Source organism: Hyposmocoma kahamanoa, unplaced genomic scaffold, assembly GCF_003589595.1.
Source record: "Hyposmocoma kahamanoa isolate Upper Pololo Valley unplaced genomic scaffold, ASM358959v1 63, whole genome shotgun sequence".
Classification (NCBI taxonomy): Eukaryota; Metazoa; Arthropoda; class Insecta; order Lepidoptera; family Cosmopterigidae; genus Hyposmocoma; species Hyposmocoma kahamanoa.
In genome coordinates this window covers 92,511-120,127 of record NW_020653851.1, presented here as the reverse complement: position 1 = coordinate 120,127, position 27,617 = coordinate 92,511, and the positions used below count along the sequence as shown (strand labels likewise).

The 27,617-nt window shown below is 36.2% G+C and overlaps 2 protein-coding genes across 2 annotated transcripts; one reads left to right on the top strand and one right to left on the bottom strand.

Annotated features, from left to right (window-relative positions):
- Positions 1–136: 136 nt before the first annotated feature.
- On the bottom strand, positions 137–20,706 carry LOC113230317 (myrosinase 1-like). The gene is made up of 9 exons (XM_026464194.1): positions 20,583–20,706; positions 8,703–8,815; positions 7,061–7,253; positions 6,167–6,338; positions 5,628–5,835; positions 5,396–5,490; positions 4,911–5,213; positions 4,295–4,533; positions 137–314 (listed from the first exon to the last, which is right to left on the bottom strand). The coding sequence occupies exons 1-9, from the start codon at positions 20,657–20,659 to the stop codon at positions 176–178; spliced, it is 1,539 nt and encodes a 512-aa protein (XP_026319979.1). The 5' UTR covers positions 20,660–20,706; the 3' UTR covers positions 137–175.
- Positions 20,707–24,795: 4,089 nt separating this feature from the next.
- Positions 24,796–25,518, top strand: LOC113229893 (protein lethal(2)essential for life-like). The gene has a single exon (XM_026463582.1). The coding sequence runs from the start codon at positions 24,811–24,813 to the stop codon at positions 25,393–25,395; it is 585 nt and encodes a 194-aa protein (XP_026319367.1). The 5' UTR covers positions 24,796–24,810; the 3' UTR covers positions 25,396–25,518.
- The last annotated feature ends 2,099 nt before the right edge of the window (positions 25,519–27,617 follow it).

Genomic DNA, 27,617 nt, shown 5'->3' with positions numbered 1-27,617 from the left:
CGGACCAGGTTTCTATGCGTTATTATTCTAAGGTCACATCATTATAATTACACAAAAATTTTTATTATAATCAAATGGCACCATATAGTGTTTCTTCTGAATTAGATTGGTTGCATTTGAATTAAATTACGAATAAAAAGTTTATATAAAATATATTTAATTAATAAGATTATAACTATGGCTTAAATATTAGTTTCTTCTGGGCTGGAATGCATTTAGAACGAACTATTTTGCTGTAGAATGTAGCTGATAACCGGGGGCTGCGTGTTTTGTTGGGCGAAGTGTAGTCCACTTCATAGAGCCCAAAGCGTTCGCTGAAACAGAGCAACTCCATCGATATAAAAAAAAATGGTTTTTAAAACAATCGCGTCACTTATTCCAACGTGTTCATGGTCGAATTTATAAAATTTGATTAAACAAGTGTAAAGCTCGTGCGACCAGCTAAATTTCTACTCACAATGAAGATTACTTTAAGACCGGTCGGCGCGGCGTTTCAAATACTTATTTATGGGTGTTTTATTGTCCACGTTGGAATAAGCTTAAGTGGCACCATTCCTCAATGTTGTGGACTATAAAAAGTCGTAATTTTGTCGTTATGAAGTTATTACGATGTTTTACTGTCCACACTGAAATAAGCTTATCCTGGCAGCAGGTTTCGTAGTTTACAAACTCGAGAACCACAGCTTCAAGCTAAGGCTCAACTTTACATTACGGTTGAATGGAATGGAACGGAAGCGTCCATTTCGAGCATTCGCGGGAACGCTCGAGCATTCGCAAGCTTCTCGCGACTGCGCCTTGATGCTGTAGTATTTCGTCGACGTTTGATGTCAAATTGCGCCTGCCTTTGCGCCACTTCCCGCGGATTTGCAAGGCGTCGCCGACGGCAGCTGCGAAATTCTCGCGAATGCGCGAGAATTCCGTGAAAGAAGCACGACGTGATTTTTGCTCGTATCTAGTACGTACGTTACATAATTGACCATAAAGTTTGGAAATTACAGAAATTCGTTTCCATTCCGTTCCGCCGTATTATAAATTGAGTCTAAGATCTGATTGCTCGCAGAAAAGGACACAGTGCGTCTTTACTCTTTTGTTGGAAATGAATACTTTATTTTGTAAAGTAGATATATGTGTTCTATACTGTATTGCATTTTGTAAATTTCGCCCGGCGTAGTCTTCTTCTTTTTATTTTTTTGTTTTAAAGAAATGTAAACTTATGTCCGTGAATATGAAGTTTATGTGCATTGCTCGTTTTAATGTTTCGCAACGTCGCGCCTGACTGCACCAATTCGCGGCGATCCTTAGCGCTCTCAACAAGATCTCAACAACTAAGCGCGTTTGTGGGATACGGCACCCGCTTCCCCGCGAATACCCCACGCACTGAGTTGCTCTGCGCAAGTACATACGTTGCGCACTTGTAAGGTTTGTAAAACTGTGGTATTAAGTACGCCATCGTCATTTTGATTCGAAAAATTCCGCCGACATTAATCTTTGTTCTGCAAAAGTTTGCAGAAGCATGCAGTTCGACAAAAATATACAAACTAAGCCTAACAATGGCTCTGACGGATGAATTGGAAGAATATAACTTTCTCACAATGGCTACATTTCCACAGTTCAGGAGGATAATAATCTTCATGAATCATCTTTTAGTAGCATTAGAGCTTCTTTTGAAAAAGTATGTCTAGGGAAGTTTTACCACCTTACCTATTTCTGCCACCATGCAATGCAAGGGTGCTGGTGAAACTACAAGCACATGGGCCTTGTCTACTTAAGAGTCAGGGTAACGTGCGCAGTGCAGTCGCCCTCAGACCTTAGCAACTTAAAGCTCTGAGTGGCACTGTAAATGCTATGGACCAGTCACACGACTTGTTCGTCCCGTTACATGATATCAATGCTTAATATCATAAAAAAATAGTGGTAGACGTAATACTTCGATTCATCCGAAGAACAAAGTGCGATGTGATTATACAGCGAAAAGATGTTAAAACATAATCTCGTTATTCAAAAGGCGTTTTCAGATTTTTTTATTATTTCGTTTCGGAAATATAAAATCGAACAACAGTCGATCTTGACTGTGGATATCCGCAGTCAAGAACAACAAACGAAATGTACAATGTCCCGAGAATAAGCAGCATCTTGCACATAGGTCTTTGTTCTACGAATTAGTCGACTTACATAAAATAGCTCTGTTCTTGATTGTCAAATTCACAATGTCGAATACAGTCATGGTAAAACTCCTGTTAATATTAATTTACGAGGTTTTAAACTGTTCATCCGTAAATTAGTTTAGGTATATGTGGAATTGTACGTATGTTTTGATAACAACTTAGCAGCACTATAACATCATTATATGATGATAAACTCGGCATTCATAATATGATAAAGCCATTACACAATTGTGGCAAAGTTCAATGCCTGTTGAGAAGATTGTTTATGCACTGGTTGAGTGATCTAGGGGGCAAAATTCGACTCTATCATGGCCCTGGGCAATCCCTCTCTATTTTCCCAAGGCCCCGTCGAGGAAGAAAAGCCTCCACTGGACAAAATCTCGACTTTCCCAAATCCCTGTACATGGACAAAGGTCTCCACTTTGCTACGTAAAGGGACAAACCGTCTCATCATGGTTACATGGGTCAAAACTTTTGGAGATGTTTGCCGTGCTCGTGGTTGCATTCAGATTACCAAGAATGCCTCGGTATGTGGAAAATATTCCCAGCCATACCTAATAATATTCTTTCCTGTGAGGTATAGTCCTATGTTTAATAAAGGCCTTAATAGAATGAAATGCATTAGGTATATTGAAAACTAGTGATTGGAAAAAAAAAGGAAAAATTTCCATTAAAAAAAAAAATTTTTCAGAAAAAAGTAATATTTTTCCGAATATTTTCCCTGTATTTTTTTCTAAGTAGCTTTAGCTATACAATTTTGTTTTATAATTCACGCTAAAGAATACTTTAAAAGATATTTCAATAATATGAGCCTTCGAATAATATTTTTAAAATTTTTCCTATTTATCAGAAATTTTTCCGGAAAAATTTTCACTAGTTGAAATTTTTCGGAAAATTACCTAAGAGTGTAATTGTACAACAGAGCCCATCAACCTTCACCAATGCGTCCGTTCATATACGGGATCTTACCTAGTCCTTGCATACAAAGGTAGTTAGGAACTATTTTTGTCATAAAAAGAAAAAATCGCGAAACAAAAGAACAGGTTCTGTAGCGGTCGTTATCCTACTAAGGACCCAAGGGCTTGGTGCAAAAAATTGTTAAGCATTCACCGCACAGACCGGTTTATCGTTAACTTGTTTGGGCTAGTTAAAATTAAGGATTCTTTAACGCGTTCATAGGTTTTCGCGAGTGTTACACATTGGAAATAAAACTATTTTTTCGGATCCTTCAGTCCTTTAAAAAACTTTACCCAAAACTCTTACAATCTTTTCTCCTATTATTTCTTTTTCCTATAGTAAGTTTTTCTACCTTTTTTTGTCTATTTTTCCTTCCATTGAATTATACGTATAAGTAAATCTAGCAATAAGGCAGTCTGTTCTACTCAGACTTCAGCAGAGGCGGCTTGACCTAAGGAGCGTTGGTGCAGTGAATTCCCACTCCTATCCAACTCACCAAAATAAATTTATGAATTATGCTTTCATTCATATTATATTAGTAGCCGCAGTATTTTTTTTATTAATAAACGGCAAACACACAATTAGATTTTTATCTTTCTCTTTACTATAGTATAGCAATCTGACCCTTGAGTGGAGCGCTTCGGGATGCGCTCCTATGAACCGACATTGTTTACAAACTCCAGTACCGAATTCTATGAGTGTGAAAGAGAAATTTCTTATAAATTAGTATGAGGAAATTTAGCAAGATGTGAGCAGCGCACACCGTATTTTTTTCGTGCGCATTTTCATGTGTTGTAAACGTTCTTCTTATTCAATCGTTGTTAAGAAGCGTAGTTTCTAGTGGCATTGTTTAAAATGGAACACTACAACGTGAGTTTCATTTTTATTTAAAATATGTATAGATAAGTGAACTCCCACTGAAATGCCCCAAGAGCTGTCTCTGGTCTTCAGTTTTGTATTTGTTCAGTACAAAAGGTGGTACATTTCAAAACTAGTAGATTAATTCTCCGTACCTGCACGAGTTCAAATTGGAAGTGTGGAATTTAAAGAAAATAGCAAAATGACTCGTCTCGTTTGCAATACTTTAACTAACAAAAATCTAACATACTTTCCGTCAAGGGTTTTTGTAACACCGATGGAACTATCGAATAAAGGGAAAAAAACATACTCACGAGTAGCCTCTCATCCATTCAAAGTTATCAAGCAAACTCCAATGTGTATATCCCAATACATTGCATCCGTCCTTCATCGCTGCAAGCAGAGACCGCAGATAGCTGTCAATGTATTTGACTCTCTTCGTGTCGCGGAGGCCTGGTTCTGTCGATACGCCATTCTCAGTTATCACTACAATGGGGTTGTCAAATGTATTCTTCACCCAGTTTAGTGTTTTTCTGAACCCCCATGGCACCACCTGCAATTACTTTAACGATTATTTGAGATATATCTAAATAGGTATAAACCGACATGGAAGGCAATATTGAAAAAGGACAGACATGCAAGACATTCTCAGATGAAACTTCTTAAGAAGTCTGGAGTGTGTGGTGAAAAGAATGGGATTGGTGTGGTATAAAAGATTGATGAAGTAAAGAAGTATTGAGGTTTCCCAGTCACGTGAACTTGTGATTGATAAGTCTTTGCATATCCCAAGGAGAATCCAAAGGCATGAGAATACATTAGATACAAATTCCTTATTTTTTCATAAGATATTTATTGGTCGATAGTTCTAAAAAAAGACTACGGTTTATACCGTAAACCATTTAGATATTACCACCTAAACAACCTCCTTACCTTTAACCACGTCGAATTCGTTTTTGGCCAATCAGGTTTCTGCGTCAATGCAACTCCCATATCGGCATCAAAAGACGGCTCCATATTCGGCCTCACACTACTTTTGGACGCCAAATACGTCGTGTAGTGATTCAGGCCCAAAAAATCTGCAGAACCTTTGATAAACTCTATTTCTTCCTTTGTAAATTTCGGGAGACGAGATCGGGGGAAATGTTGCCGATGAGAGATTTCATCTATGCGCTGGCGCATTACTTTTGGATAGTCTCCTTTTTTCGAGAAGATTGGATTAGCGAACCAACCGAACTGGAAGAAGAATTTCTCCAATTAATGCTCTGTGTTGATGGTTTTTTTAGACAACAAAATTAGAAGAAAGAAAAGAGGACAGCTCCATACCGGCCTGTGGGTGTAAGGGAGCAGTAGCCGGTGCCAATTTATGTTAATTTGATGATTAAGGCAAATACAATAACGAGAAGAAAATGGCTTACCACGAACTGCCTTGCAGTTTCAGCAGCATTCCTGTCTTCAACAGACGTGGTCGCTGGCTCCATCCAAGCCAAATCCAAAGATATGCCCACAGTGGCTGAAATAAGGATACTATAACAAATCACAGTTCACCGAGCACTCGAGAGGAATAATAGTATTGGTATAGTATACTGAATTATACTCTGGACAAGACCAGTTAGAAATTTAAATAAATAAAAAACAAAGTAGGCTAACCCCCAGTATTATTCTTGAATTCCTTCTCGAACATTCTGTAGACCATTCCGTGAGCTCTCAACACGTTGTGACCACACATGTAAGTCTCCAAGCCACTAGATCTTCCACCAGGAGCGTCGTCGCCGCCATAACCTTCACGGCAGAATGTGAGGGGTTCGTTGAAGGTTATCCAGGACTTTACTTTGTGCCCAAAAGTTTTGAATAACATCTGAGTAAGGAATATGGAATAGTCAAATATTATGAATTTACAAAGTAGGTATGATACGACGTCTAATATCTTTATTTCCGTTAAAGGTGTCTTTACACGAGATTTCTAGGCTTTTAGTTTCCGAGAAGTGCATTTAACAGCGCTTATTGGTAATTCCTTGTAAAAAGTTCGGGACAAAATGAATATAATATCACTTCGATATGTTATCAATACTTGTTTGCCAACACTGGAACCAATAACTTAGAGTGGCAAGGAACTTGAATGTATGTATGGAATGAAGACACTACCAATAGGCCGCGAAAGACAATGATAAAATAACGAATAAATGTACTCTAGCATAATCCACAAAGTAATCAGCAATAAGCGGATTAGTCCATCCTCCAAGTTCTTGAAGGGTTTGCGGCAGATCCCAGTGGTACATGGTGACTAGGGGTTGAATATCGAACTTGTGAAGCTCGTCAATCAGTTCCGTATAAAATCGCACTCCAGCTGGGTTTACTATACTGGAAAAGAAAGTATATTGTGAAATCTGCTTTCTGTATAAGTACGCTGACATATTCTGTTGTATGTTCTATACTCTGTTCATTAGGGAACACTTTTTGCAGGTTTCATTTTACGTATGGATCAGTTTATTGGAGTCCACGACTCAACAAAGGCAGAAATGAGAATTTGCCTGATCCACATGATAGTATTCGCCTTCAACATATCTCCCGGGTTTATCGTTATCGCTTTCTACAAATGCTACGGTTCATTAAAAGTACATGTTTGGTGTTATGTAGATGTCCTGAAAGTTGGGGCCCAGTACAGCTGCACCAACGATTACAGCGGTTTCTCCTATGGTAATAGGGGAGATGCCTGTCGAGGCGTAATATGGGTAAATACGCTCTGCAAAAAAAATTGTCTCATTACGAACATGCCGCTGAACACGTGCTATCGCAATCTTAATGGTCATGTTGATGTTTATAAAACGATTCACAAAACGATTTAAACTTCTACGAACGATAGCAGGTACAGGAAACTGTCGTTGATTGTTGAAATATAGATCATTTATGTTTTTTAGGATATATTTTACACAGATCGAATTTTTTGTTGTAATGGACCATTTCTGCGTGTCGGATTTTCTTGAATTATTGAAGTGCCTTGTTGTAAAATATCCTCACAATGTTTCATGTTCAAAGTACCTGGTATGTTCAAGGCATTGAGTCAAGTGTATGTTTTGTCATACTTGCTAAATCCAGAAGGCAGTAGTCTAGTCCAAGAAACAGAGAATCTGTAAAACTGGACTCCAATATCCTTCATGAGCTTTACATCTTTCCTGAAGAGGTGGTACGAGTCGTCAGCTGTGTCACCATTGTTGTGGTCAAATACTCTATCCGGGAATTTATGAGTGTATCGGTCCCAGATGCTTTCGGATTTACCTGGTGATGAAAGAAGAATGATGTGACTAGACTTTTGGTGATAAAGAAATACTTCAATCAGACCAAGTTTCTAGTCCTTAGTTAAGGGATTCGAAGTTGGAACACACTGGATACATAGGGCGCACTATAAGTTTCCGGAACTGGCCACTTACATAAACAATATTTAAAAAGTAATTACAACATTTGAAAATGGCTTTGGCTGTAGAATACAATTTGTTTCATCTGACTGTCACTTGTGTTTACATTGTGGCGTCATTTTAGAAATTGGTTGTCTACATCACCATGGATTAAACTCGTGAAAATTTTCGTAGTTTGATTTTTTAGTAATTGAACAGCTCAGCGGAGCTTCGCTCGGCTTCAAACTACTTTTGGTGATGAAGCACCATGCAAGACGACTATTTATAGCTGGTTTGCAGAATTCAAACGCGGTCGTTTGAATCTCAGTGACGAATTTCGTGATGGGCGCCCGTTCACTGCTGTGAACAACAAAAACATCGATGCTGTGTGCCGTATGATCAAAACAGACCGGCATGTGACATACCATGAGATTCGGGCATCTTTAGGCATAGGCATGAGTCAAATACAATCAACACTACACAAATATTTGGATGTGAAAAAGCTGTGCTCTCGGTGGATCACTTGATGTAATGCCATGCTTAGCAGATTCAGTCAAATTTGTTGTGAGACATAGTACCAGGTGATACATGGATTTATAGTTACGATCCCAAAACGAAACAGTAATCGAGCGTATAGGTCTTTCGAGATGAGCCGAAACCAACTAAAGTGGCGCGCTTGCAAAGTGCCTCTAAGCGGGTGATTGCTTCTTTTTTTAATAAAACTGGACACGTGGCTACTGTTGCTTTGGAGTATCGTTGTACCGTGAATAGTGATTGGTGCACGATCATTTGTTTGCCGGAAGTTATTGACAAACTCCGTAAAAATAACCGTAAACGCCGTATCATCTTGCACCACGATAATGCCAGTCTCACACAGCCAGACAAACAAATGAATTTTCGAAGGTGAACAACGTTGATCTTATGAGCCATCCGCGTACAATCCCGACCTGGCACCTTGTAATTTTATTTATTTCCAAAAATTAAGAACCAGTTATGCGGTTAACGATTTTCATCACCTGAAGAGGCTGTCGATGAGCATGAAAAATATGTTTCAGAGATTGTCAAGGAGGAGTGGCATAAATGTTTTCAATTTCATTACATTCGTATGAAAAAGTGCATTAACGCTAACGGAGAATATTTTGAGAAACAATAAATTCATTTCTGACCATTTATAGTATTTTTTCTTATTCATTCCGGAAACTTATAGTGCGCCCCACGTATTAACGAAAATTTTTACTTTTTAAATGGAAGTCAAACTCTCGGTCGGTACACAACGAATTTACCTACACAGTTGCTAGTATAAAGAAGTTATTACTTAACAAAATCAAGTTACCTGATGTGTTCCAAGCACCCTCAGTCTGATATGATGCTGTGGCAACTCCGAACAAGAAATGTTTGGGGAAACATTGTCTAGCCTGTGCGATGAATAGACTCGTCTGCGTGTCTCTGTAATGAAAAAAGTTTGTTAAACAATAACATTTGAATAAAGTACACCTAATGTTACTATTGTGTAAAGGAAAGCACCGTAACATAATATCAATAGTGTAGAAGGTTCGACAGCATGCTGCCGTCTGACGAAGGAGATAAATTAAGATTTCTTGTTGCAATGCATTGCTGGTTTCCCACTTATCTCTACACAACATGGTTCGGAGTGCTGGTGAAATTATAGGCACATAGGACTTGTCAACTTACAGTGGCAGTGCACCTCAGATCTTTGCGATTTAAAGCTCTGAGTGGCACTGCATATGTTATGGACAGGCATGTAGCTTGCCATCAGGTGCACGGCTTATTCGTCCCGTCACTTGATATTTTAAAAAAATAAGAAAAGGTTCAACTTGTTTAAATGCCCTATAAGCAACTATTTGCGAATTTCCAAAAATGGTACTGAAAAAATGTTTTTTTTTCTATGATATCAAAAGCGAATGGACAAATAAATCGTACGCCTCAGCCATTGGTCAGATTGGTCATTAGCAGGCATCGGAAAAGACAGTTTTTTTTTACCTACGCTTCGAAGAACATAGAGACTACCATACGACAATATTTTTTAAGTCCTGAACCTGTTCGGGATTCGGGAAATCACTTAAGTACGTTAAAAATTGACACTATATTTATCTTAACTTTGCGACACAGTGTGTCGGTTCAGCGATATTGCGGACATTGGTTTTTTTCACGATACCCCTCTAAAAAAATGCCAATCGAGAGATCCTATTGTCCTAATTAAATATTGTCATATCACATTTTGCCATAAATCTAATAGTTTAGTAGGAAAGAAATGAAATGTGTATATTTTCTATGTAACCATACCTTTAGTGCCCCATTGTTACAAAGTCTTAGTCGATCCAGTCTTAGAATCACTACAGACGTATTATTAGACCCATCGTCTATCCACGCGCCGCAAATTGACGGTCACATTGACTGAACGACAACAAGGCTGTCGGCGAGCTGTTTTCGCGCTAACACGGCTTTGATATTTGAATATAGTTTCATTTATTCATTACGAAACTCACACACTCATTCAGTTATTGTTTTCTTCATTTATTTAGTGCAGAGTAATTATATAATACAGCCACCACCAGTTTGGGATCCAGTATTTCCTCTAATGAAAAATCCCAAACAGACATAGACTGCAGTACTAATTAATATGTTTTAGTTTATTCTAATTTCTATTAATAATTAATAATAAATTAAACTTAATAAAAATTCATTCAATAAAATCATTTGTAAAACTTAATGTAGCGTAAATTGGAATGTTTTCTTTGTAAAATTAAAAATAAGGTATTTAATTAATAACTATTGTAACTATAGTGAAAAAATAGGGTGGTTTGCATTAATATTAGACATAACTGGTTGAAGACTGTACCACCTCAGTCAACCGTGACCATGGGACCTGTAAAGGGCCCGAAACGTCGGTTTGTTTGAAAAAACAAATATACGCGATTTAAATCCGGAAAAATAGTTTCATTTTCTATATATAATACAGATTTATTACATCAGTATAATGAGATGTAATATAGTAGACGAATGTTCTCTAATTTTCAATTTGTATTGCCGCTAAATATCTAGTGTTACGGACACCGAGCCACCCACGAGAACATTCCGCGCCCCGCGCCCCAACCGAGAGCGCGTCACCGTTCCCCGCACCCCGCACACAGCGTCGTACGGATTCGCCGCCCCCCGCGCCCCGCGCACCGCGCCGACCGCCTTCTCGCCGACACCTCTACTAGATAAGAGACTTGATTTAGTACATATGTAGGAACATTTTGAGATTGCTCAAAATGTTCCTACATATTTTTTCGTTTATTGAAACGTAGTAGTCGGTAAGCAGTTGAACAAGTGTTTCATTTACGATCCTGAGCCCGAGAAGAGCAAGAATCCCATCGATCCAGATCAAGAACCTGAACAAATATAGTACACCGAACGTTAACGATCCTACGAGAGCTAGATCACCAACATTTAGTAAATATAGTGATATATTTATATTAAATTAATGGAAAATATATTATATTGATAAAAAAAACCTAACGAACATGTGTAATTATTATAATTCTATTAATAGTATTACAGAACACAGATTCGCGTTAGAATCGGCATTAGATTGTTACTATCCAACAGCAATTCATGATTAATCACACCAAAGGCTTTGGACAATTCATTCTCATCCAGGCCGGAAACTAGGCAGTCAAATATTTTATGTACAGTGGTAATTGTCGACATCTTCTGCCGATATGCAAATTGTCTATCCGTCAGCAATTCATTGTTCTCAATGTGGCCCATTATGTGTGAAGGTAGGATACGTCTACTATTACTATTCGTTGTGTGATAGGTCGTATTTGAGTAAAACTATGTGCCCATAACGTTTGTCGCGCTCTTTACTGACATTCTGTACATAAAAACTATGTAATATATTTTCCTTAGTACGAGTACATTAATCATCAAAGTACCGATAATAATTTAAAAAAGAAGTCACAGTAACTCGTTGAAGCGACAAACAGATAAAGAGATCTATACCTACTGAAGGTCATTCGCATAAGAGATGTGCTAATGTTACTTAAATAAACATTTTATTGTGTGTACCGCAATACCAATTAGAGTTAACAAACCAAAATAACCAACTTTTCGGCCTTTTTACAATGCTCTAAGTTTTTACAGAGATGTACGTGTCTGGATTTTTCGGTTTTATTTCCAGAATAAAAATGTTAAATATCCACTTCGCAATTCTTTATTCGACAAGAATTTTCTTGCCCGGACACTTGTTCATCTTTGCTGCTGCGTCAGAGAGAAATTTCGATTTATTTTTGTTATTTAACTTTTTTGCATTTTTTGGATTTTCTTGCATTGCTTGCTTTTAGTCCGGACATTTCTTTATTAAATATTGTTAGCAACTTGAAATTAAGACAGCGTAAGCGTAATTTCACTAAAGTTCTGCCTCGTTTTTAGCCTCACGGAACTGCCGAAATATTATTTGTAGGCTCAGATTACTTTGTAGTTTAAGCTTGTAGGTATCAACCTATATAAGCAGTCCTGGATTTATAAATAGGCAGATTTCAGTGGAGACAAAAGTCAAACATGTTCACTGGGTTTCTCACGGTTTTTTATATCTTAAATAAATTCTTATATTTCTATAGTAGGGATTTATTTCATCGAAACCTATAGTATCGCGTTAACTATGATGATATTATAGATGATTTTTCTATTAAAAAGTCCCGTAAAAAATTGTATATCTTGTTTCTTTTTTACGCTCACTGTTAATGACTAATTCATTCGTTTTTTAACTTTAAGGCCTTCTTTACTACAAATGGAATATTATTATTTTAGAAAGGTATGTACATGGGGCGGCGGAAATAAAGTGGCCTACAATCATTGACTTACAAATATGGACGTCGGGTCCGCGCTAAAAAGTGTCCGAACTTATAGGGCGTTAAAATCGTATACAGAGCGTCATTCACGCTCTAGTCTTCGTTTGTTCGACTGACAGCGAAGCAAGCAAAATTAGACAGTACTATGATGACATTACAATTTAAATTCAACGTTTTAGCTTTTTCGTATTCCTTGACATGTCACTACGTTTAAATAGATTGACTTGGGACATTTTTTTCGTGGTTTTTGTATTAGACCCGTCGTCCATTTATTTGTAAGTCAATGCCTACAATCATAAAAAATATAAATCCGGCTCTGCCTACAAGTGCACATGGGCAGTCATATGAAGTTGAATGTTCATATGAAGGTCAAATGTCTTCGAAAGGGTATTAGAAATCTGCGACAAAACGCGTTATTCCATTACCGATAAAAAAATAAAGCTTTCAAAATACCTAAGTTTCAATTTAGTAACAGTAAAGCTCCTTGTGAAAGTTCGTTCAGAGAAGTACTGCTACCTTACTTATTTCTGCCACCAAGCAATAATGTGAGCATAACAGCGTTTCGGTTTGGAAGGGGCATAGTGCTGGTGAAATTATAGGAAAACTTGTCAACTTGTCTCAGGGCGATAGGTGCATTGGCAGCGACCCTAAGATCTCTGCGATTTAAAGCTCTGAGTGGCACTGCAACTGTTATGTTAGGCATGTCACTCACCACCAGGCGCACGACTCGTTCATCCCGTCACGTCTTGGTACTATAAAAATAAGCTGCTGACGTGCATATTTGTCCAAAAATAACCTTCAAATAAATGTTTAAATAAACCTGACTAGAAACGGGTTTAAAAACACTTCCTTCTTCATTAGCATACAAAGTTATGCTACGTAATACTTACCTACCTAGAATATTATCGAGAACAATGGGAAAACGGGTGCTTCTCAATAGAGAGGTCGAAGGTTCGAATCTTTGTTGTGCCTTGTACCACCAATTTTTTCCACTCTTTTCTTTATCGAACAAGTCGTGCATCTAGTGTAAGCGACACGCCTCACTCCGGAGCTTTAAATCGCAATGATCTGTGGGGCGCTGCCACTGCGCACCCTGAGATATAATTTGACAAGTCCCATGTGCCTGTAATTTCACCAGCACCCTTAACCCTTTAAAATCGGAACGCAGTTATGCTCATATTACCGCTTGGCGGCAGAAAATTGGTAAGGTAGACCCTGTTCGGTGAAGCAATCTATAAGTGTACATTGGCAATCGTATACTATACTGTAATATATAAAAATATTTTCTTAAAAAAATACTAAATATTATTAGAAGTTATAGATTACTAATTACAAGTGATTTCATTTATTTTCAAGCTGTCTATCGGACAAGAACTCTTTGAATAATTTGACGTTACTTACGTAAATAAAGCTTAAAAATTGTGTATGGTTTTCCAATAAAAACATAACAATTTTGGGCAGTGGAGCTCCTTGTAAATAAGTTCATCCAGGGAAGTACTGCCACCTTAATTATTTCTGCTGCTAAGCAGTATTGTTAGCATTACTGCGTTCCGGATTAGAAGGGTAAGAAGGGTGCTGGTGAAATTACAGGCACATGGGACTTGTTAACTTTATGTCTCAGGGTGACAGGCGCAGCGGCAGTTCCCCTCAGATCTTTGCTCTGAGTGGCACTGCAACTGTTATGGACAGGCGTGTAGCTTACCATCAGGCCCACGAGTTGTTCGACCCGTCACTTGATATTATAAAATAAAAAAATATTTGTATTGAATGGATATTCCATTTTTTTTTAAATTACTCCCACTTTTGTACTTCAAAAAACCGTTCAGATACATTTATGATTGGAATTCAATCTCGTTGATATGACCACCGCGAGCATGTTTGCAGCGGTCACACAGCTGGTCAAACAATCGATCTATTGAAGAGGAAGTTAATCGTGTAGTCTCGCGAAATAGTCCGGTCGAATGGCCATTCCGTTCATGTTACGCTGTTGGATTACTTTTTATGAATTACGTTAAGTTGTTGGTTTTATTGAAATACAAAATTGTTATGTAAACAAAATCTGGACATACGACCTTCATACGCATATGAAAATATCTCTAATTGGACTTAAAATAAGAGATAACATGCTTGTTAAAAAAAACAAGTGCGTTGGAAATAATTAATTGGAAATACACATAAACATTTATTTTATTTTGATTATTTTTGGAAAACTTACAACTACGTAATAAGAATAGAATGGTAAGTATAATACACGCCTAATTTAAAAGTTTCCACAGATAATTATTTGCAGTGATAGAAACAAACTATAAAGTAAGTTGCCGACTTTAAAAAAAACATAATAAATATAAATAACGAAATATAATACGTTAAACAGTTGTAGTAACTACATGTAAGAGATAAACATATCACAGAGTAAACGTTTCAGTTTACTTGTATTAGTGTTGAACAAGTCCATTTCACCATATCTTTTAAGTAAGGAGTTAAATGAGCGAGACGCTCAATTTAAAAATGCATTTTGCCTATATTCGTCATATTATCTCCTTTATTATAGGTGCAGGTTCGTCATCTTGATACTAAAGATATAAATACAACTCTATGTCGCTTAAAATACGGAACGCCCAAAGTGTGCTTCATGTACTCTTAACTATGCAAAAGGTAATGGTTATTATTTCTGTGCACGTGCGAGATGAAGAATTGGGCAACGGATTTTAGTTTTAAATTGCAAATTATGCAATAACTGTAAAACAAAGACAGATAGAAGTTTTATTAAAACAGGACTAAAAATAAAATTTTCATCATTTATTTTGACAGGTATAAAAATACAATAAAAACCTAAATCCTAAATAGGTCCCGCGGCAAGGTGACCAAGATGCTGGCAGCGTTCTTTGTATACCTATGTTAATATGTTGGGCAAGGCAGCTATAACCTTTGGGTTTCCCACTTTTCATAAAGTTATTTCTACTCGCGGTAATATTTTAGTGAAGTAGAAGTAACCTATGTATGTATTTATTTTCAATGTTTTTTACACTCTAACTTGTACTTTAGGAATACCTGCATAAGTAGTGTTATTAAAACTAATTAATTAACCCGTTCAAGGCCAGTAACGGCGTTTTCCGTAAAATTTAATATTAGAACTTTTTTTTGTAATACCAAAGCGACACGCCTGTTCATAACAGTTGCAGTACCGCTCAGATCGGGCACTGCCACTTTTCACCACCACACAATTTCACCAGCACCACTACACTTCAAAACCGGAATGCAGTAATATTTACATTATTGCTTGGCAACAGGAATAGGTAAGGTAACAGCACTTCCCTGGACGAACTCTTTCACAAGGAGCTCTAGTACTACTAATACTCCTACATGATGGTCCGGGAGCTTCACATTGCGTTTTTACAACGCTTTCTGCGTAGTTCCCACCTAGTGCTTCTCCATAAAGAAGTATTAGCAACGTACTGACAAAATTGTATGATTTACATTGAATTCAAATAGAATATAATGTATATTTAATGTAATGTCACTACAATGGTTGTATAAAAACGTTCATACAACATAAACCCTTTTATTTTCAATCTAGCATTCATAAACACGATGCAGATAATTCAAATATTTAACGACCTCAGTGGCCTAACGCTTTATGTTGCGGGGACGATGGATGTGGAGGTCCCGGGTTCGGTTCCCGGTAGGACGAATTTGGGAAATCAACATTTCTAAATTGGTTCTAATATGGGTGTTCTGGGAAATGCCCGAAAGTGGATTCTGTTGCTCTGTTACTCATAGTACAACGGAATTCTCTAGTTTGAGACCAAGCAGTTGGTGTGGTTGTCCGGCGCATTTTATTTTATTATCAATATCTGGTTTTACTTTCTTTTTCTCAGCCTGTCTGGTTTTAACCACACTAAGGATCTAAATCACGTAAATACAGTATAATCTATGTGAAGCGCGTGTAATAAGAAGAAGAGCCTACTCCATCCGCTTCCATCTGAATGAACTTTTTGGCATGCCTTTAAATGGTCATTCTAGGGCTAGTGTTCACAATTTAATTTTCACCTCAGCAGCTCGAACAAGGCTATTTTGCTGTGTGAAATCAGTGAGCAAAATCTTATTTTGCTCACTCCGTGAGAAAAAGTAGCTTTTTGCTTTTTAAGTGGAGACTTGTCATTTAATGCGAAGGGGTCTAATACAAATTCGACATATTTCAAAATCAGTCGCTCCGTCCCTTTCACTTCATTACAAGAAAAAGGAAAAAGAAAATTATGGTTTATTCGTACTTCGATATTTAAGCTACATAGTAGACCCCCACAAAATGGCTGAACGAGTGCACGTTCGGAAACTCGTCAATTCATCTAAAAGATAAATTATGTGAGAAATACAAATACGATTTTATACTATGATAATTTAGTTTTTACAATTTTCATTAAAAATAAAGCAAGTGTTGCAATAAATATATGCTAAATTTATAACGTCAATTAAAGACGTATTATAGATTCGATAAACCTAAAACAGACTTCGCATTCTTGGGCACAACCTAGCACCTCCAGTGATGCGAATCATACCCAAACCCGCCCAGAATCACCAACTTTTACGGTGCGGGAAGGGTCACAATCCAGCTCAACTCATAATGAAACCTCGACCACTACTCAAGTAGCAAACACTACGACGATTACTGTTCCAAATAAAACAGTAACTTTTAATCTACAGAATTGTACAAACTTCACGTCCCACTTTTAATTTTTTGTAAATTCTGTATTTTTGTAAATATACAATGATGCATTTGCTTTCATGACGTGTTTTTATTACTTGTCCCTTTAGTATATATATATGTTCTCGCTGCTGAGGTGAAAAGTTGTATGTATCACGCGAGAGCAAAGTTATTTTGCAGTTCGTATTTTTGAGTCCCTCGCTTCGCTCAAGATTCTAATTCTGAATCACTCGCTACGCTCGTGATTCAACTATAGAATCTTTCGCTTGCTCAGGACTCAAAAACAGCACTCGCACCAAAAAACGACTTTGCTCTCTTGTTGAACAAATAACTATTTCGTGGTAATAATATACACAAATATTTATTATAAAAATTGCCACGAAAATTAGGTAGCGAACACTAGTCCGAGAATGACCGTAAAATTAGAGCTTTTTGCAAAATATATATTATATTATATATATAGTACGGAAATGCTTCATCAAAATTTTTCAAATGCGTCGGCGGCGGCGCGGCGCGGCGTGACTGGCGGCGCCCATGTTAACTCCCTAGCATTTTGCTGTTATGTATTGTTTATAAAGGATATTTGGAATCATCAGCTTTCGTTATGTTGTTTTACTATTCTGCTTAATTAAATACTTACTTATGTAAAGGAAGTAAAATCAATCGAAACTATGAAAATCATACAGTTATTTAATACTGTTGATCTTGGCTCTAAGGTGCAAATAACAGTGATGTCAATCCATCAATTATTTATCGCAGTGATAAAAGGCTGCACAGACTCTGAATAAGCTACCTTAACAATAATAATTGTATCATTTGCCGGTTCTTGAACCTGAGACCATGACCCGGGCCGAGTGAGTAGGTACCGGAGGCACCGCCTCCTTCTTTTAAAGGTTAAAATGTATCATGGGAGAGGCGAAAATGTAAAATTCATAACCAAAATAATAACAAATTGCTGTTTTGCACTACTACTACTACTGATTTGCAAGAACAAAAACACAGTGCATACAAAAACTAAATTTTATCGTAAAATAAACACATGGCAACAGTGAACGGCTTTAGATATTCTTAAGTTCTTTTTAAACCATCTTCCTGATGAAGTATGTTAATTTTGAGATGGCCGTTATTATTATATATAATATGTATATTTAACCATCGAAATATAAATTGCATAAATAATTATACAATTTATATTTCGTTATATATTACATATAACTTATATTACATATAAATGTTATGTTTGTCCGTAAAACTATTAATTAAACATGATTCATTTCATGTATTTTTCAAATGTTTTCCTGTACATGTTCTCCAAACATTCAACAGAAAGACGACATTTAACTACTTAAACTTTAATTAGACATATATTAACACAAGACAGTTTTTTTTATATAAAAAATAAGTGCGCATTTGACTTCCATCTCACCTGATAGAAAGTGACTATAAGGTCGACCTCATCGTTCAATAGGCATTATTTATATGTATATATATATATTTACATTTGTATGGATGTAGTAAATCCTCGAGGATGTAGCATGCACACCTAAATAATGCCTATTCACTCTCGCCTTGAAAAGGTCCAAGTTATAGCGTTCAGGTAACAAGTCTGCAGGCAGAGGATTCCACTCCTTAGCCGCTCGTCATACAAATCGACACATCCGTAGAACAAAGGTCTATGTGTAAGACTACTTGTTCTCAGGACATAGTACATTTCGTTCGTTCTTCTTCGCTGTGGATGTCAGATCGACCGTTGTTCGATTTTATATTTCCGAAACAAAATAAGATATATAAATTCTCAAAACACCTTTACATAGGCCTTGGTTTGAATAACGAAATTGTTCTCGTAACGTACTTATTCTCTTTTCGCTATATAATCACTTCGGACTCTGTTCTTCGGATGAGTCGAAATGTGGAAGCAAAACGCGAACCCGAGGAATATCCACAACATAGGGGTAGAATCCCTGCCCACGTCTAGTCTCCCGATGATGGAAAAGGGAAGGCGGAATCAAATTATGCAATTCCATCACACACTCTCCGTGGTATATCCTGTGGAATACCGATAAGCTAGCGGTGTTCAAGGCTCTGCAGCTTCGCATCTTCTAATTTAGTTATTCTCTTTCATAAAAATAACTGTTTTTGACCTTATCATTACTAATTTATTACATTTAAATAACAGTTTCATTCCTCGTAATTTTTTAAAAAGCCCTGAATAGTCACATAAGCACGAACTTCACAAGTGTTTGTTTGTACCTGTATATAAGTAGTGGTTGGAATATGCTGCTTTAAATAAGTAGACAAAATGTGTACATTATAGATACAAGGAGTGGCATAAAGTGGTTAAAACCTACCAAATTTTAATTAATTACATGTTGCTTCCGAATTTTAGGAAATAGTTTTACGCGTCTGTTGCATCGTAAGATAAAAGTAGTCACATAGGAAATTGAAGTTGAATTTTGAAATAATTCTAGTGGCGCCAAAAAATGTAGTAAAAGTAAACATTTATTTATGAGCTACAAGCAATAGTTTGTTTTAACTGATGTGGATATTGTAGATAAAAACTACGATAGTTTAAAAACAATAGGTAGTGTAGACGTTTATGTACTCATTGGAACTATGGATGGTATGCTACACGCCTGTCCATAACAGCTGCAGTGTCACTCAGAGCTTTAAATTGCAAAGATCTGAGGGGCTTTACCACTGCACCCGTCACTTTGAGACATAAGTTGACAAGTCCCGTGTGCCTGTAATTTCACCAGTACCATTACCCATCAAAACCGGACACTGTAACGCTGACATATGCTTGGCGGCATAACTAAATAAGGCGGCAGTACTTTCCTGGACGAACTCTTTCACAAGGAGCGCTACTGCAACTAAAATGTTCCGTGACTGTTTACATTAAAGAAAGAAAGAGCATGTGACAATTTAAATAAAATAAAATGTAATGTATACTGCCGCCATCAGTGAAAAGAGGGCGATCTGTCGCTATTTTTATTTTTTTCTAAGTGTATAAAGTACGAAGTTACGGCAAGAGAAAAATAAGATTTCAAAAATTTAATTTCTTTAAACCGTATCTCGGTTTTGAATTTTGTCACAGGCGCCCTTTAAACTAATGGCGGCGGCATAGTATATTACTAAACTTCAATTTAACATACTATAGAGTGAATAATACTCCCCTTTGAAATTTAGGAATGATAAAAAATAAATTAGCAAACAAAACTGTTCTTCTAAATACTCTATCAACTATAGTAAAGTATACTAGGAAACCCTGTATCGCGCATGCCATGGACACACACACAGCCAACCACAAATTACACTCAAACTTACGAGAGAAATTAATGTAGGCCATACAAATATTTCTCCCGGCCCGGGAACCGAACCCGGGACCTATGCGTGGCAGTCGAGCGTGGCAACCGTTCAGTCACGAAGGCAGTTAATTTTAGCTATTATTAGTGAATTGTTGAAAAAATATAGAAGAAAATATAAACAAAAATATTAGAACAAACGTAAAAATTAAATTCCGTAAGGTAAACCTCTAATTTATTATTATAGGTACTGAACTTTAGTAACTTTACTAGTAATTAAAATTATGCTTTATGTTCAAAACAGCCAGTAAACCTTACAATACTGATACATAAAATATTATAAAAGCACTTACTCGTAACTGTAAGATGTCGAAGTGGAAATTATACAAAATATTAAACACAATTTTAAAGCCATTTTGCTAGAGGCCATCCGTCCGCTTCAGACGACTCTCGTACTACACTGACAGCTAGGCTGGTCGGCGTTCCGTATCACTGTTTTGCCCTCGGAACAAAAAGGCGCAACTAACATTTTCATTAAAATCGAGCTGTATATACACATAACATTCGGGATCAGGGAAAAAATGCCTAGCTAATTTTTTGTAGGAAACTATCTCAATAATTGATGGATGTACAGTAAGCGTAAAACGCACAACTGTCAATCAGAATCAGATTTTCTACCATAAAAACTATTAACAAAGGATTTTACTTAGTAATGCAGGGAGCGGGCAAAACATTTGCGCCGGAGCAAGTATAAATTCACTAATCATGATTGGTAATCATCAGGGATCGGAATTGGTAGAATTTTTTACCTAACCTTCGAGGAACATAGACAGAAAATGGAGACTGCTTTACGACGATATTTTTTAGGTCCTGGACCTTTTGGGGATTCGGGAAATCACTTAAAAACATTAAAAATGGACGTAATTAGGGACAGGCAGGTACTATATTTAACTTACTTTGCGACACAGTGGGTCAGGTCAAAAAAAAAAAAAAGGTCTGCGATATTGCGGACATTGGATTTTTCACGATACCTCTCTAAAAAATGCCAATCGAGAGGTCCTATTGTCTTAATTTTTTTAATATAATTTACACTTTACTATGTATATTATTATTGTCAATGTATAACTTTACTCATAGTCGTTATATTTTTGCTTTCTAATAAGTTAATCCCTCTCGTTGGTTCTGACTGAAAACCAGCGCCTTAGGAAACTTTGGCATATGCTGAGTCAGCGCCGTTTCACTGCTATGACAATCATGTTTTGTTTTTTCTTTTATGCTAAATCTGTATTTGTGTTATATCAGTGATTAAAGTGTTTATCTATCTATCTATCTATCTATCTAATTAGATATTGTCATATCACATTTTGCCATAAATCTAATCGTTTAATAGGAAAGAAATAAATGTGTATTTTTTGTATGGAACCATAACTTTAGTGCTCCATCGTTACAAAGTCTCAATCGATCCAGTCTTGGAATCACAAGAGACGTATTATTAGACCTATGTACTCTAGATTTGCACACTAAACGCGCGCCCAAACTTTTTTTTTACGGGAGGAAATCTTTATAGATACCCGCCTATTCACTACTTATACGCGTCAGAAAATGTGTCGTAAGGCAGTCTCCATTTTCTGTCTATGTTCCTCGAAGGTTAGGTAAAAAAACTCTACCTATTCCGATCCCTGGTAATCACCTAGGAAACTTACGCTGAATATATTGTTTATTGTTCTTCAAATAGTGGACACATGTACCGGTACTTCACAGGGAAGGTCCTCGCATCCAACGCCCAAAAACGCTTTAGCATTTTATAGAAACAACTTTTAAGTTATTGGCATCCATGAGGCAGCAATAACGTCTTACGAGAGGGGACATTTTGCGCCTTAAGTTTGTTAAATGCAACTTAGTTGTATAATTAATTTTATTTTCCTACGTTTCCCAGATAGTAGTAGTTTTTTTATATAAAATTGGAACAGGCATAACATTAATACTTAATAATAAATATTAATACTAACTTGATATAGTTACATATCGTATGTATACGAAGAGACCAGGGAAAGATGATCAAAGTTTCTTAAAACACGTTTTAAGTTAGTACCGTCATTCAGTTCGGTAAACGATAACCGTAATTTGCCTAAAACAGAAAAAGGCTAAATAATGTTCAATGATCTGAAAAATTAACTTTACTTATAAAAATGCTTGCGACTAAATGGTAGAAAAGTTAAAAAAGATTTATTAATATCTATAGTTAAAATGGATTACATATCGTTACATACATTTACGTCAGAATTGACTTTATTTACGTGTCTTTTTCACCAATATTTAAAATGTTTAAAATTGTCCTCAATTGACTTGGAACATTCTTTCCCTGGACTCTCACATTGGGTGAAAATTACCAAAAATACTTTGTTTATCTGAAAATAACACAAAAGTAGATCAAAACACGTAATATTTTAAACATTACTGCCAAAACTCGATCTATATCTCGACTGGATGAGTCGATCGACTCGATGGCACCGCACAAAAGTGTGTCTTGTATTGGATACATAAGGTTAGTTTTTGTTCTCGAAGAATGCTGCGATTCGTGAAAAATGTGATTTGAAAGAGGATGTAGTGACAAAAATAGAAAAGGGTATGCTGAGGTTTGGGCACATGGAGCGTAGAATTAATGTAGATTAACAAAAGAAACGTATAGAGCTAACGTAGAAGGAATCATTGGAAGAGGACGATCGCTAAGAACATTCTCTGATCAAATTGAGAGTGTTCTTAAAAACGCTGGAGTGCGTAGTGAGAAGAATAAGAGGGCAGAATAATGTATGAAAAGATTGATGAATGTTAGTGTAGCAAGAGAGGTTTGTGAGTATATAAGTAAATAATAATAAAAATAAGTAACCGGCAACTAGAAGCGACCATTTTATCTCCATAGAATTGAAAATCGACACGTTCGCTGGTCAAAATAGTGGTTGTAGACGCAACACAATAATAATAATTTACTTTACCATGCCGGAATGCCACGCAGCGGTCCCAGTTTCGATACCCGGGCAGGGAGAAATATTTGTATGGTCTACATTTGTTTCTCTTGTGAGTTTGGGTGTAATTTGTGGTTGTCTATGTGTCCTTGGCACCCGTGACACAGGGTTTCCCCAATGCGGCTATGTTGAGTGTGTTCATTACTGTTTACATATTTTTATTATAAATAATAATAATATATAAATAATAATATAATAAAAAATCATAAAATTACTTAGTATGAAATATTTTAGTTTTTTATTCCGAGTATTGTTTTTTAGTGTATTAGTACATGCATATTAGGTAGTATAAATTATTTATTGCCTGTCTGTTGATAACTGTTTGTTTCCTTGATATAAATTTGATTTCGGACTATCGTTCAAATCGACGCTTGAAGTTGAAGTCTCAACTGTATGCAGTTGGTAACAACTTCACGCAGTTGATAACAACTTCACGCAGTTGATAACAACTTTATGCATTAAGTGCAAACATGCCACAGACATTAGATATGTCTGTGAAACATTCAGTCAATCCGTAGCAGCTCACTCACTAATGAGACCCGGCTTTACTGACTTCCTTCTAATTCGCTGTGCCCGAAAAGATTCATGATTCTTTTACTACGTAACAACTTATATACCACTGTAGAATGCAAATACATAAATAAAAAACAAAGAATCAAAGGACACAACTAACTATAATTAATACGCTTATTCGAATTTTGTCGATTTTGCATTTTTAATACCAAATTACTCATCTACATTAAATTAAATTCGAAATTAAGAAAATATGTAATTTAGAAAATATTTTTTTTAATGTATATTTTATAGTTACATTTTTTGTCGCTAGGTGACGTTCGCTGCAATTTTATTCACATATTATTTAATCTTAGTTTTAGTTTCTAGTATTTAAGCGTTTATTGTACATACCTTCCTGTATATTTCAATTTTTTGTATAATAATAAATAATAAACGACAGCCCCCTTTTATAGCCTATAATGAATATACTTGTAGTGAAAAATAATTAATATTGTTTGAAAAGGCTCTGATGAAAAGTTGCAATTTTTAGCGTATTGCAAAGAGTACTTTATATTATGTATATAATACATAAGCTGTAGTGTTTATTCCTGGTGTCAAAGAATTTCCTTCAAATTGGAATTTTTGGAAGGATTATCTTCACGGCGGCGGCTAGCGCTACATTTCTGGAATGTCTCCTAGCGACAAAAAATGTAACTTTTATGTATGTACTGTTCATTACAAACAAACAAGACTATGTAGGACTACTACTCCACACGAGATGGCGCGCAAAACGATTATAACCCGACCATTTGTAGTATCGCTTTAATTAATACCATGAGCTCCGTCGCTGTAGAACTATCTAATATGGTCGCGCAGTTTCTCGAACAGTATAATCACATTTCTTCTCGAAGTTTCTAGCTAAAGATACCCGATGCTAGATGGCGCTTTGTCGAATAGTATAAAAAGGGAAGTTGGAGCGCTTTCTGCATCAGTTTGAATAACAAGACGTAAACAGTGACTTCAGAAATAATTGAAATTGAGTGGAGAGAACAACACGGTGAAAATGTCGATTATTCCGCGATTCTACGATTTCGAGAGACCATTCCGAATGATGGAGCGCAACTTATACCGCCCGGACGACTTTTTCAACTTCAATACGATGGTACCAAGTAATTTCTTTGCTCCAGAATTCTTCAGACCCTGGGACAACGTATTCAGACAATGGGAAAACAGCTTCCAACCTATGGAGCAGCTGCAAGCTGCAATGAATAGAATGGCGTTAAACGACGTTGGTCAGAATATCACTATGGATAACGAGAAGTTCCAAGTAAACGTAGACGTGCAGCATTTTGCTCCGGAAGAAATCAACGTTAAGGTCGTCGACGGCCAAGTCACAATCGAAGGCAAACACGAAGAGAAAATGGACGAACATGGATATATATCCCGGCAATTTGTGAGAAAATACGCGTTGCCTCAGGGGTGCCTGCCCGACACAGTTGAATCAAAGTTGTCATCAGACGGTGTGCTCACAATTACTGCTCCAAAAGTTCTACCTCTACCTTCAACCGGTGAAAAGATTGTGCCAATAACTCATACTGGGCCCGTCAAAAAGCAACTCACTTCACCCAGTTATGAGAAAACCAACTAAAATAATATTTTTAGTGCCGGTGAAGACATTTTTCTTTCAAAGACTGAATTTAAGTTGAATTTGTGCTTTATTTTTTTGCTAGTCTTATAAGTTTCTTGTAAATATATAATAATCAAAATTCAATTGAATGTGTTTTATTTTGTCGAAATTTAATAATTTACGCAAGTGTGGGTTTAAGTTTTAAATACCATTGCTTGTGAATCTATAGTGTTATAGTATAGAGAGTAGACTTGTTTATGTAACTTTAAAAGAATTTACGTTATCGAAAGTTGTTTACAATGCGTTTGTTATAAACGTGATACACCAACACCTGAAAAACATCAATAGCAGCCAAGTCTCTCATTGCACGAGAATTGTATCGCAATTGCGTATGAATTTTATGAATTAATGAACTGGGTTTAGGCCATAGGGCCTAACTAAACTCTTCTTAGAGGGAGATTCGCGTTCGGCAAATGAGACTTACAAGTACCACTTGCAAATGCAATTAGCAAAAATGTAAATTTTGAAACAGTCACACTAACTACATCAAAATATTGTTTACATTTAATTTCAAATTTAAAAAATAAATAGTCGTTAGCTGGAAAGGTAAAACGTCTAACGTGCATTTGGAAAATCATCGCCTTACTTCTCAAACTCGTATCTTAAAGCACAGTCACTGAAATGCAAGAAATGGATTGAAATGGATTTGGACATATACCTACTTATTTTGCAGTCTGATTTTACATTACATTTCCTTCATATTTATACACTCTCACTCAAAAAGAGGAATTTTTCAGAATCGATGAAAAACGAATTACTCACTTCCCGCAAAAAAAACCATTAAAATTTATATGTTATAGTTTATTATAGACACATAAGCAATTTCTCAAATGTATTTTTAAAATAAAATGGAAATAGTAATTTTAAGTTTTTTAATTAGGATTATTTTGGCCAGAACTAGCTCACATAAAGTGTGTCTCTTTTTGAGTTAAGTAGATATCTTTTGATTGTTTCTTACAATATTCTAACAACTGCTTTTTTGGCGTGTAGAGAATCAAATTTTACGTTCAGTAACGATATAATATTAAATTTCACATATTAGAATAATAACGCATAGAAACCTAGTCCGCACACGCTAAGTGAGGCAAATTGAAGCGCGCCAAAAGGGCCTACACGAGCGGGCGGGCCGTCAGTGCTCAAGGTCAACTTGCATCGCGAACAGCTCCAGAATTTTAGCTAAAAATGACGAAATGTGCGGTAAATGAGTGAAAAATACAAACATAAAATAGATACTAAGATCACATTCCACAAGGAAGTAGCGCGTTTCAACTTGTATTTTTATAGAAATATTCACTAAAAACGAAAATTAACCTACTACTAAAACTAGCCTACATGAATTTGGTTTTTGCCTCACTTGTGACAGTTCGTTTGATATGAAACTATCATTCTATGCGTTATTATTCTATGTTTCACATATTTTGAGTTACAACACTACTGTAATAGTTGTGCGATATAACAAATAAAATTAGTTACGATTTTTTCTTAAGAAAATTACTTTAAATCGCTCTCCTCTTTTCAGTGTCGATAATATTAATTGACTACATTTTACGTAACGGGTATAGAGTCATCACATCAGCTTATATCGCTCCTGGTGGCTGACGCGGGAAGTATTTTTTCCCTGGACGTTCACATATCTTTAAGTTTTAATCACATAGACATTATGTGTAAGTAGTTCTAATCTGCCATTAATAAAACAAAACTTAAAATTTTTCTACTGAGTTCATAATTTTTAAACATGTTTTGAAGTAAATCGCTGCTTTTGCGAAATATATTTCAAGTTCTGAAAAATTACTTAAAAATTTTACGATATATAAAAAGTAGATGCCAGCGCCATCTATTGGTTAACGTCAGTCTTCACAGATAATAATATGCAAAGCAAAAATGTTCACAGTAATTAGACCGTGAATATTATTAGGTGATGCTAATTCTAGATTGGCATTTGGGCGGATGCAAAATTAATTACATTTCATATTGTCTCAGTGGTCGTTCATACAATTTTTTTTTTATTTATTACCAAGACAGAACTAACCAGGTAGGAATTAGGAAGGTAGAAATAATTGAAATTTTTATTAAAATTTCCGTGGCACGTGTAGTGTATAAGTATATTGAAGTAAGCAAATTAATTAAGTAATTGTTCTGTCGTCTCTGGCAACACACTATGCGGAACTGTGGGGCGGGGAGGA